The following is a 14,337-nucleotide window of genomic DNA, read 5'->3' as shown; positions in this document are numbered from 1 at the left end:
TCTTTGATCCAGAATAAGATGGAGATATTTAATTTTTGTAGAGTAGAGAATAGGATTATCGTATAGATAAACATTAGGGCAAAGCATAATATGTCTGAGTGTGAACGGATTTATTTTGATTAATTTTAAACCATCATTAGGTAAACCAACTTTTCATTGCTTTAAGGTAAGTTTGCAGATTGGTTGACGTGATGAGTGGATCAGTGGATATTATCGCTTTGTCATTAGCGTAATCGGCTACTGAATTATTGGATGTAGTAGATGGGTCAAAAGCAAATATGTTGTACAAAATAAGAGATAAATATAAAATACACGAAAAATAGAAAAGATTAAAAGTGATATATAGGTGTTATAACAATTTATACACAGGTATTGGCATAGATCAAATATGGTACTTTAGGTGCTAGTAGTGCTACCTAGTAGGTAGACAAAATAAAATAATATATTTTGATTTATAATATTACAGGGTATAGTGATTACGGTGGTTGCACTGTTTGACTAGTCAAGAGCCAGTCACGGTAAGCCGTTAATATTTTGGTTAATATATAATATTATATAAGACCACTAAGTTTTTTTTTTTGTATAATGGAATAATGAATTTATATTTCCTAATACGAGTTTTTGATAATCCCGACTTATTGAAACTGAATTACAGAAGAGTGGTAAATAGGTACGTAAATATATACTTATACGAATTTACTTTACGATACACGAAAAACGGAGTTGTTATAACCGGTAATTGGTTTATAGGCTAAATATTAAAATTTGGTAGGTACAATATAGTACTATATTATTAAATACTTGACGATTTATAATTTTAAAATTTTAAAATAATGTTCAAATAAGTATTTATATTTCACTCAACAATGCAAGTAGACTTCAGATTTAAGCTGATATTTTATTTACAAACATTTTAAATTTTAATATTTTATTCCTTCTATGGTTAGGTTATTTAGTGTTTAGTTTGAATTTTTATACTTTTTATGTATGGATACCAACTGGACGTTGACTTCAATTTTTCAATGACAACTTAAAATCATTTTGATAATTTAATATTCAATCTAGTCGTTATACTTGTACAAATTATGTTTAGATTTATACTTATATGGCTGATATATATGTATACCTAGGTAGTAGGTATGCTTTAGGTATTTGGTAAAAAATCATAAGGCGAGGGAACAAATAGATGATAGCAGTATTGTTTTTTTTTCTTATTAGATCCTTGAACAATATAATATGTATTATTATTATACTTAAAAAATAATTTTTTGAATGATTTTAAAACTTTTTTTGTATTTTATATTCGAATTAAAAAAAATAAAATTATAAATTTAAATGGATAATATAATAATTAATTGTTTCGAGGCAATATCATATTATTCAGACAAATCAATGTATCAAACCATAAATAATATTCTTTATAATGACAACGATTATTATTGTGATGAGTGATTTTTTCTCGAAATTTAATAAACAAAAGAAAAAAAAATACAATTACGAATATGAATATTACGAAAGCATGTTTTAATGCCATATATTTTCGATATTGCGTTATCTTGAAACCAATATAACATTACTAAGACGAAAATAGAAATTTACTTTAAACGCCGATAATATAATAATAAACTATTGATAATCTATATTTTATTAAATTACGTTTCTAATTTAATTATAGAACATATTATTATAATCCAAATTCGATGTTTTTATCGTTAATTTATGCTTATTTTTGTTGACAAAGCGTAATGATATATTCACTAAACACAATATACACAGTTGTGATAATTTAATATGTAATATGATTATATGAACAGAAAAAATATATATTATGTATATAAAAATAATAAAATATCTCATCTAATCAAAAACATCGCAACATTCGCAGCTGATTAAAATATTTTTCAGTACGATAGAAATATTCAAATATGTTTTACAATTATTATTATAATGCAGTACCAACATAATATGATGTTAATGTAAATACTTACCATTCATTATGTTATGAAAATAACACTTCTATAGTTTACTTAAATAATTTTGTATATTTAAGTTTTAAACTTATATTAATAAGTATTACCTATAAATTGTTGTGAATTGCTAGATTATAATTTGTTGAGAAAATCGTTTTTTAATAATTGCAGCAAATTAAGCAGTATAGGTAACAGAAAATAATTGATTAGAGATTATGTTAATAAAATTGATAATTTATTGGTATTCCACGCAATTGACATTAAACTTAACTATATAACTATTAAATATAATGTATCTTTGATTTTAATGTCATCCCGATAAAACTTATGATGGAATATTAGAACATTATATCTTTAAGAAGAGCATATTTTAATTGTTAGAAAATTAAAAGGCATATTATATAATAATGTCGTTCAAATAATTAAAATATCAACCGTTTAATATTATTAATTATGTTTTGTTAACTTAGAATATGTAAAAATTAACATCACCTTACTTTTTTTTTAAGCATGTTATATTATGTATACCTATTTTACATTTTTACTATTTACTTACATCGTTTTACTCTATGTAATTATGTAAGTATAATAATACCTAAAATAAATGTAATATTTTCGGCAAACATAATTTAATCAACCCTCCGTAATATTAATAGTAAAATAAATTACGTTTGTACAGTTATCATGAAATATACTTACTTAACGTACTTACGTACTTATTACTAAGTAATACAAGCTGACTGACAAATCTTCGCTTAGAATCGTTTTTTGAACTTATATAATGATTTATCATTAAATACAAATTCAATACATCATATATTCAGTCAGTGGCCTACTTAAGTCTTAAAGACAAGGTGCGCATAGAGCGGATATATATGTATTTTACAGTGGCGGCTCGTGGGTGCTGGTGATGGGGTGCGACTTTAAATATAATACATGCCCCTAGTCATAGATATAACAAATTCAAATTAAATATAATTAAAATAATAAAATGAAACACAATACACATTACCATAAGCCTTATTATTTTATTCATCAAATCATTCAAATCATTATAGTATATTAATATATAATTTAAAAATAACTAATTTATGGAGTTATTTTATGAATAAAATCCATGCGCCTGTTTTTTGTAGATGAAAAATGTTCTAGTTTGCGACACTAGTCGCAGGCCACAGTAGAAAATAGAAATGAAAATAATATTATAATAATATGAAATAATAATATATAATTATATCACGGACGATGCTACCAGTCGTCAAAAACGACAAAAACTCGTATATAAATAAGACCGCAGTTCAAATGTACACGCATGTACAATGACACGATTACCATTTATAAGACTTCGTTTATTGTTTATTATAATATAGATGATAATATTATATTATTATATTATTAATGTGTTTAAAATAATAAAAATGTTTAAAGATAATAATCGACAATAACAATAGCGATTAGCAACCGACAACGACGAGCGTATACAGTTAATTTTAAAAATAAACACTAATATTTTACTGTATGGACGACGCTGCCGGTCGTCCAAACCCCGCAATAAGATCGCAGCTTAAACGTACCCGCACGCACACGATTGCAGTGCCATCGGTTACAATGTACGTATTCAGAATTACGTCTGGACGACACTGCCGGTCGTCCAGAGTCCAGACACTGCTCGTGTGTCCATGCGTACCTATATGCTCCTGGTATCTGAGGGAAACAAATTTAATGTTCGCATACGACAAAATATATTAGGAATTTTAAAATTGCAGTCTTAATAAAAATTATTTTTTTAAAAATAGAGAATTAAAAAAATTAATTAATTTTCTTCTTTTAATTAATTTTAGTAGGGGGTGCGATCGTCCCGTCGTCCAAGCCACGAGCCGCCACTGGTATTTTACCACATTTTTAAACATAGATATCAAAATATGATCACTATAATAATAATAGTAATCGTTGAACCAATAAACAGCCATTACCTCCTTCGGTAAAATACTTAGGCATGTGTTTTTTTTAAAACTTCTTTTTTAAATTTGAAGACATGGTGCTTTTTATAATTGCTGCGTCCTGTAATATTTGCGACGTAATATTTTAAAGTTTTATTGTATTATATATATATTTTAGCTAAAATAAGACTTTGTATAGTCAAATTATTTATTATTATATTCGTATTCACAAGATGTACACAATTTATAATTTTTTTTTTTATGATTTATTCATATTTTTCTGACAATGAAATCTGCAAGGCGACTCTGTGAGTAACTGTGTAACTAAGTTACTGATTTTATATATTTTATTTAGTAGGTACATTGCATACATTCTATACTGTTGGGTCGCAATACCTATATGACTGTAGAGCCTCAAGTGCCTATATGTATTTTATTTTTGTGAATAATTTATTAAGATTTTAAACAACTTAGTTTTTATCTAGCCTCTAGAATACTACGTGATAATTCCATTTATGAGTACCTTATTGATTTTGTATATAATAATAATTATTATTTATAGTATATGTTGTAATACCTGAAGGGTCAGAAGGGTTTTATTAAGAACATCATTTTTATAGATATTTATTTGTGAATTATTCATTATTGCATTAATCATTAACCTTCTATATTACTATATTATACTGCAGTAGTGCAATATTCAAAATACCATTGTCCCCTATTTCTAATATATTATTTAGAGAAGAGTAGGTAGGTACACAAATAAACCTATGTGGCTATGTCCTATGTCCAACAAACTATATATTAGTCATATTACATAATACATATAACCATTGATTATGAACCATTTATAATCAATGATATAACATAATATTATACATTAACAGTTATCACATTACAATAAATAGGTACAAGTGTATAAAACGTACAAACATTGACACGCTATTCAGCCATCATGAAATTCGCAGTATTTTGGTATGTTATTTAAATAGTGCCTTGGTGACCTGTCCCGAACGCATAAATTAATATTATAGGTATTAGATTTGTAGGTTTTTTTACTCTATCCTCTACGTATTAAGTATACTCCTGAGCCCGGATTTAATTTAAACAGAATGTAAATGATGTATTTTAATATAATAGAAATAACGATTATATATGTATATATATAAATAGAAAATGTCAATACCCTAGTGACTCACCGCGATTCACCATATCTAAATTGTTTAGATTACAATTAACATTACGTACAGTTCAATGATTAAAATGCAAACAATACAAATTATAAACACAAATCATACTAATTAATCCATATAAACAATGTAATAATGTAAGGTTAGTGTTCATAGTACAACTAATAATATATGGTCATCAAGTAATTAAATATGTAACACAAATGTATTAAATCATAGACTAGATAACTTTTAGTAAGCCACAATTACTGAATATACGACATTTTTTTCTTTTAAATTCATTTTGCATCCGGAGTCGTCGGATCACAGCGGATAGTGATATCCCCTAGACACTCACTAGTCAGTAATATAGTAATACGCTGTAATAGTAGGTATACCAAAACTATTATATTATGAAGCTGTCGCTATTTTTATTTTGTACTATTTTATATTACATAGTAAGCACTAGACAAAACTTATTTTTGAATGTATAATACAATATACGTTACAGTAAGACACCGAACAAAATATTTTTACCCCATTAAAAATATATTCAATAAAATCAAATCATTTGAATGAATTGAATAATTATATATATTTATTTTAAACGAATTAGTTGTAACTTATAACTCGGCAATCGTATTATTTTTTCAACATTCTGTTTTTGCATAGGTAATCGATGCAGAAGATAAAATATGAAAAAAATTATCAACTCAATTTATTTTTATACATATTATTAGCAGTAAATTTTACCGATGCTTATTTATAGTTCACCGGTGCTAAACACGGGTAGACACATCACTAATTGCGCTAATATAGAACCATGGATAAGGGTCACTCGATTAACAACGGTAAAATAAACATAGATGAAATTTATGTAAATTTATTTACGTACACCCGTCAAATTTATCGGGTAAGTTTACTAAATTCGCAACTTTTCAACTGAGTGTATTATTTTCATTATAGAAAATAGAAATTGTACCATTTTGTTGTCTGAAATTGTAATTTGTTTGAAAAGTTCTTATAGGAAGTATTATTTATACTTATAATATAAATTATTTTCTATTCTAAAAAGTTCGATAGGTATCCTGAATAATAATAATAAATATGATTAATAATTATCAAGAAAATCTCACGTTCCTTCTATGTATTATGTATATATATATATATATATATAATAACCTAACCTATTTATACAATGTTTCTACGGCTATTTTTCTTTATGTGTCCTCTTTTAGACTCAAAAACTACTGAATTGTTTTCAATAAAAGTTGTATATAAAATAGATTTCTCAAGACCCAATTTGAGGATTTATAGCTTTGTTTTTCAACCCATTTAGGTTGCTATAAAGTGGCTGACATATTATGAATTTGGTTTTAGCTCAATCTTTAGTCATGTTCAAAATCAATAATTTACAACCACTCTTTGAATTTATTTTTAACCACGACATTATTAAATTAATTTTACGTCTTATATAGGTTCTATACTAGTTAAAAGAATTTAACTAAATACATTTTCAATATAATAATCATTCTCTGAAAACAATAATATTTTAGTGTAATTTTATTAAAATGTTGATCGTAAATTATTTTAGTCTATAAAGTTATTTTCTAGACATTTTTAAGTTATTATATCTGCGGGCATAAACCTTAGAATTTTTACTTTTATTATTGAAGACTGGTTTACATGTAAGTGAGTCAGGTCTGAACTAAAAAAATCATATTTATTTTAAATTTTATTGAATAAAATGGTGTAATATCCACCCCACTGTTAATTACAAAAACCCGCACTGTAATTATTGATTTGTGCATAAAATACAAAAATTATATAGATTTTGTCGTTAATATAGTTATAGATAACCGTGATAAAGTTAAATATTATACTTAACTAGTAAAGGGTAGGTTGAAATATTTGATGAACTTTAATTTTCGTTATAATTTTCTAGGAAATGGTATATGTGTAATTTTTTTAATAACTCATAAATACCTAGTAATTACCTACCTAATAATAATAATAATAATTTGTATGATAAAATAACATAAAAATAACTAAAAGATTATATTATTATGATTAACCATTATCATATTATATAACTGAATACAAAATGTTTTAAAGTTAAAAGTGCTCTTTTGAACTTCTGTTTATGTTTAAACTATAAAATAAACCGGAAGGAAGTTAATTCTCAGGGCTGGTGTGGTGGTCAAAACTCAAAAGCATTGTCAATTGCCATTATGTCACTTTTTATTCAAAGAAACACTTTTTGGAACTATTATATTATCTTTTGTTAGTTCAAAACAACATTATTATTTTATTTACATAATTACATTTGAATTCTATTAAGTGATATGAAATATACATAATATAATATGTATTATGGAAATATGTTAATGTTACAGTTTCAATAAGAGGCCTATTTGTGAATGTTTGTTTAACAATATTGTGTTGTCACTTGTCGGGAATTGTTTTTTGATTTTGTTTATACAACAATATAATATTATAGGTTTACTTTTTTTTGATTTAAATTTATGAAAACGTTATTTTTTATAGAGCTGTATTTTATCTATAGGTAATATAAATGAAAGGTTTTTATATTGCTTATCGCATATTGGTCGACTACAATTAAATTATTTTATTTTAGTAATCTGTTTGTATAATATAATATTATAGGTAAAATGCTGATATAAATATAATGTATACTATTAATAAATAACTAATTAATGGGTACTGTATATAAGTTGTAAATGGATATTCTTAGAACTATTTTAATTTTTTAATTTTCTTGTGTATATTATATCTTTAATAATATGTAAAACGTAGAAATAATAATTTGTTTTTTTCTTCTTCTTTTACGTATTATTTTTAAATTTTAAAATGCTTTGAAATTTGAATTTAGTAATTGATATTTTATACTTTCAATGCCTAACACAAGTTAAATTTAAAAAAAATTGATAATCATAAAATTGTATTAAATACAACAACAAATTAATACAACAAATTTTGTTGTTTGTATATTGTAATTGTATATGATAATTTAATTAAATAATAAAAAAAAATATACTATACAAAAAAAAAATAAATGATTTTTCATACATAGCTTGTGTAGGTTATGATTATACTAGTATTTTACCTTGCTTTTAAAACGTATTATTTATGAAACATTAATCTGTTTAATACACCGGGCGCCGGGAATGCACGTATACATAGTTAAATAATTATATTAATTATTGTATCCAAATGTGGTTTTGTTACCTCATTCACACCTGGTCCTTGGTTAATTCTTTTTAATAATGTAAATAATAAATATTAAAAAACAGTAATTTATGGTGATTGTTATATTTTGTTAATAGTAGATATTATAAAAGTTTTAAAATAATTGTTTAACAGGAATAATATTTATCATATATTTATAAATTACTATGATAATATAAGTGCTATCAATTGAATAATGTTGAACAGATTGCCTATATGCTCTATGATATAGGAGAATAGGTACTATATTTTAATATTTATATAGGTGATTTTTGATAAACAGTTGTGTATCTCACTCTTTTATAGAAATATGTTTTGTGCGATCGCGAATTAAAATGTTCGGGATTTGAGTCTACACTTTTTACATTACCATCGTGTATACCTATAGTCTATACACTACACAGTACATATATATCACATATACCATGACTCTATGACGGGTAAACGATTTGGCTTGGGAATATTATACATTGCACTTGCAGCAAAATGAAAAAGAAAAAAAATTGGCTGCTTTTTCCTCAAAACCATTTGTACAATACATTTTACGAGTTAACGAACTAACTCTAACTCCGACAGATGTTGGATGTTTCTCATAAATTTACTGTTGAACTTTACTAGGAATAATATATGCTCAAAAGAAATGTTAAAATTCGAGATCAATAGATGATAAGTTATATTATGTATTGAATAAAATAATACTAATAATACTATGATCACTATAATTCCACTTTAGTTTCTTTGCTCATTTTATATTTATTTTATTGTAATAATTATTTAGTGAATTATTTATATGTGATTATAGGTAATACATTAATATACAATTTATCAACTCATGGAACTACTTAAATAGTATATTACATATACAATAATTTACCGTTGAATTCAAATTTAACACATCTATTATATACCCTACTCAATGGCGAGGTACACTCGACGCTTACTATACAGCAGATTGATTTCCACGGTATTTTTTAAAATATACACGAAATTAAAATTAATCGTATAAACTATAAAGTATGAATTCCATTGCGGTGAATAATGATATTTATTATTTACCCACTTACTCAGAAAATCGTGTAGGTACGTATAAAGTAGGCCATTTCCCGAATTATTTCTCCCGCAGAATTCTGCCAGAGCAATATGAAATATTAACATTTTATACTTGAAATATTATTATCGTAAAAATATATAACAATATTATATCCTTTTTATAATGAATATGCTCGACAGTCATCGTAACCATAAATTATTTTATTAGTTATACAATTAATAATTAATATACGTTTCGGACGAATAATATAAATGTAAAAACAATTTCTATAGTTATGCTAAGTATGCTCTTACCCCAGTCTGAACGTGGTGCAGAGATTGAAACCGCAAATCTTCCGTGTATGTTGATAGGCCGACCGTGAGTAGTCGGTAGTCTCGTCTACGAATCCAGGAAACCTGTAATGTGATTTGTATGACCATGATTAATGTCTTAAATTTAAAAAAATTTATGTGACATGGTTTTATATTTATACTAAATCTTGATTTTTTAGGAGTCCAAAGTAGACTATGACTACCTAGTAAATATAACTATAAATTATAATCTTACAATCATATTCACTATTATGAATTACTGAATTAGTACAGTGCATGTGCGAAGACTGTAATTGCAGTAATCTTTGTGGCTGATATTAAAATATATGTTTCTCAAGCGGTCATAAAATTACCTTAAAAATATATATTATCATCATTATTATTGTTATTGCTTTTTATTATAAGATTATAGGTTTATATTATAGAGGTATTTTTTTTTATATTGAAAAATACAATGATATTTTTATTAAGATGTATTTATTGAAAATGATAAAATTTGATAATTTTTTTTATATAATTAAGCCGTAAAATTCGATTTTAATATTTTGTTGTTTTTTTCTAAAAATAATTATTTTGCCACTATATTCATACATCCTTTGTATACCAATATTGTCTGCTGTCAGCCCGCAGGATATACTAGCGCATATTCTGCAACCCACGTATACCTACACGCCTATATATGCTCTTTGAAGTAAGTAGGTTATTCTGTGTTAGATATATGCTAACAGGCTAACACAACGCTTAATTTATAAAATTTTAAAGTCTATAAATTAGTAACAAAATCTGTAAGTTAACTTTTAAATTGTAATTTGTTAAGACATAAATTATGAAATTTATTCAGTTGTAAATTATTAAATTAGTTCAATAATATTGAAATTTAATTTGCGAAACAATTAAGTACTTATACTGTTAATACATATATTATAGTGGTTAAAACAAATTTTTATAAAATTTAATTCATGTCGATTGTTTATCGTGATATAATCATTACTTTTTATATTGTACAACTTAAATATTTGAATTAACACTAATAAAGCACTAATTAGTAGTATAATAAATGGATTACATCCGACATAGTAATCTTAATGAGATGTAGAGATAAACTATTTAAAAAAATTAAAAGAACAACCTTTCAATTCTAATCATCTTAAAATTATATACAATACACAATATACCTAGGAACTTATTAACAAAATTTATTAAATTTACTAGAGATTTGCACTTCCCTAAAAATATAAATATGGAAAAAAGAGATCTTAAAAAGGTTCGGAATATAATAAATGAAGCAATGTATAATAATGTAAATAATAATAAAAATATGAATATTTCTTCGAATTTTGATCATGAAAATAAACTAGTAATGGGTAGTGCTGAATTTCTAATGAATTTTATACATTTTTTGCTGCAGTTGGTGAAAATTTCCTGAAAAATTAAAATTCATAACCTTGTTAATAAGTATAAATTCAGTATATGAGTTAACTCAAATTCGATTTTCCTTAATTATGTAGCTAAGGAAGAGATTAAAATATATATTTTTAGCTGCAAAGGAAGTATACTTATTTTTATACTTGTGAATTATCAAGGCTTAAACTAAAACTGATTATCGACTATAAATTAGTTTCATTAGAACATATTTTTAATTTATCTCTTACTTTAGAAATTTTCCGAAATTTATTTAATCATACTTTAATTGTACGTATTTTTAAACATAGTAAAAAACGTTGTTCCAATATCACTGTTCGATTTTCTTAACATAGGTATATCTTATCAAAAATTCTGGAGAAATGTTTAAAAAGACGTTTATATAATTTTCTTCAAAAATCTCATGTCTTCTCTGAAAACCAATTTGGTTTCGACATTATTCAGATACATTGATAGCTTTAAAAACTGTTGTCAGTTGTATACATGTGAGTAACTAGGTTTTTAGAATTTTCCTTGATTTCAATAATGCATTTGATTCAATTGATCATGAAATATTGTTGAATAAAATGAATACATATGAATATATGATATTTGAGTGATTCCAAACAATTTAATTAATAGTTTTTTAGAAAATTTTAATCTGCAGGTTTGTATTAATTATGTTCTAAGTAATTTAAATACTCATAATATTATGGTGTCTCACAAAGTACCGTTAAATCATCATTAATGTTTATTAAATTTATAAATAAATTATTTAATTTGATTTTGAATACTCTATTTCTTTCCGATGATACTACAATTCTAATTCATGATTTAAATTAATTTAATTTAGTTAATAAAGAAACTAAAATTATATCTTCCATACAAAAATGGTTTAATGTAAACTTCCCGGAAATGTATAATTAAAACTTGTTATATTCTGTTTTTCATAACAAAAATTATATTTCTTGATATTTATTAACTTATTAAAATACATTATGATATATGCAAATAAATAACTACATTTTATAGGTACTTGTAATTGTAACTACATAAGTACATAAGTATCAGTGAAATATAATATTGGTGTCATGATTGATAAATGTTTAAAATGGAATCTTCATATTGACTTAATCATTAAGAAATTAAAGAGTATATTCGTTAGGTTTAGAATATTAATGAATATGTTTTTCTATGAAGTTGTACGTTGTACAATCAGTTTACTTATACATACGGAATAAGTGTATCGGGTGGTAGCTTTTAGAAAAATTTAAGTTTGCCAAGAACTATAATAAAATCCTTTACTAAGGATAGCTTTTAAGAAACCTTTTTATTCAAATACTAATTCTAATGTACTATATAATGCATATAGTACTCGCATATTAATTTTTGAAAAATCTCATGCAAAAGAAGTACCAACAAATTTATATTTTTATAAACTCGAAAACATTAGTTATAACCACAATTATTCTACTCGACAAAAAATAAACAATGTATTTAAAATAAATAAATATAATCCGGATTTTAGTTAGAAAAATCCTTTAAATATAAGTATATATTTATATATGCAATACAACATTCCTATTAAGCATTTTTATAATTATAGTAATAACAAAAATTACATAAAGTACAATATAAAACTTGTTTGTAAAAAACCTATATATATATATGTATATATATATTACACTATATTCTAATATTATTTTTTTTACTTATAAGTAATAAGTATTACTAATAATATATTATCATTATTATTTAGTTATTTGATTAAATAAGGATATATTAATGTAATTATTTTTAATTTGTATAATCTCGTCTGATAAATAAGAACTGTTGTCTCCTCCGCAATTTTAGGCTTTTGGAGATAATAATATATATTTTATTTTTATACAGTTTTTTCAATGCAATAAATATTATTATTATTAAAAAAAATAATACCAACTTACATTTTGTCTTGTAATAATAATAATACGAACTATTATAAATTATTTTGAGAATTAAAAATGTTTATATATTTATTACAGTTGTTTCAATTGTAGTGTAATAACAATAAATAGGTAAGGTTTATAATTTAAACATGTTTTATTGCATTTATTACAGAGCGTCATACATTACAATGTTCAAATATTGCATGTTAGTTAGTCATAAATTATATCGTACGTTAGACTACGTTAGGTACCTATTTTGATTGCATCTTGATTGCATCCCAAACTAAGGTATTGCATACTGTATGTAGGGTCGTCACTATAATTTACTTGGCTTATAAAATTATTAGTACACGGGTACGGCGGACAAACAAAAATTAAGACATCGAACTCTAACCCCACTCGCACTGTTCTTGAGATGGCACACGCAGTTATACCCTAAAATAATAATAATAGTAATATTTTTTTAAATTTTTGTACATGAAGGCTATTTTTTTCATTTATTCATTTTTAGTTCATATCAAAACAGTAAAATCTAAGAATATCACTGATTTAACACCAATTTAATCTATATTTTACTTCGTGAATACTTTTATTATTTGAATCAAATCTACTTGTAAAATATTTTGGCTTTCTAAAATTGTTGTAGAAGTTAGCAAGAATTCATAGTTCGATATTTCATATCAATAAAAGATGAATTAATTTTTGAACTTACTGTATATAAAATGGCGTTTTTGTAATGTGTATGAAGTATGAATAATAATAATAATAATAATATAATAATACACACTTCATAAATATGTCACAATATCCATGATTGTCGTTTAAACATATCAATATGATTCAGTAGTTTTAATAATATTTTTTTTTGTATTTGAGAAAGGCCCACACATTTTTTAATGTTGTCCTTGATTTTTTTTTTTGCCAACCGGTCTAGACTATCCATGAGTTGCATAAGTTATAAAATTACTAACTCAATATTATAGATAAATATTGAACAATTATTTTGTATTTCACGATTTCTTAAGTTATAAAAAAATCACTCTGCACTTTGTCACTTTATACAAATATCTAATGATATGCCTTAAAATCTTACTAAGTTCAAAAATATGCATTAAAAATTACATAGCTTCAAAATATAGAATATTAAATTGTATACAGGTACGACTGGTACGAGTATACCTATAGAATTATTACGCTATGAAGCATATTTCAGTTTTTTTTTACCAATAATAAATATATTAAAAATCATATAAATATTAACATTAATTTATAAATCATCAATTAAAAAAATTATGATTTAAAATATATTAAAAATAAT

The 14,337-nt window shown here is 24.4% G+C and overlaps 1 protein-coding gene across 1 annotated transcript in view; it reads right to left on the bottom strand.

The window, feature by feature from the left end:
- Positions 1-14,337, bottom strand: part of LOC132929513 (hemicentin-2-like) — a 318,477-nt gene that overhangs the window by 77,915 nt on the left and 226,225 nt on the right. Inside the window, exon 4 of the mRNA XM_060994902.1 lies at positions 9,673-9,774. Within this exon, the coding sequence (XP_060850885.1) occupies positions 9,673-9,774 (102 nt within the window). The remainder of the gene's footprint in view (positions 1-9,672; positions 9,775-14,337) is intronic.

Source organism: Rhopalosiphum padi, chromosome 4, assembly GCF_020882245.1.
Source record: "Rhopalosiphum padi isolate XX-2018 chromosome 4, ASM2088224v1, whole genome shotgun sequence".
In the NCBI taxonomy this organism is placed as follows: domain Eukaryota; kingdom Metazoa; phylum Arthropoda; class Insecta; order Hemiptera; family Aphididae; genus Rhopalosiphum; species Rhopalosiphum padi.
This window is presented reverse-complemented; position numbering and strand designations above follow the sequence as displayed.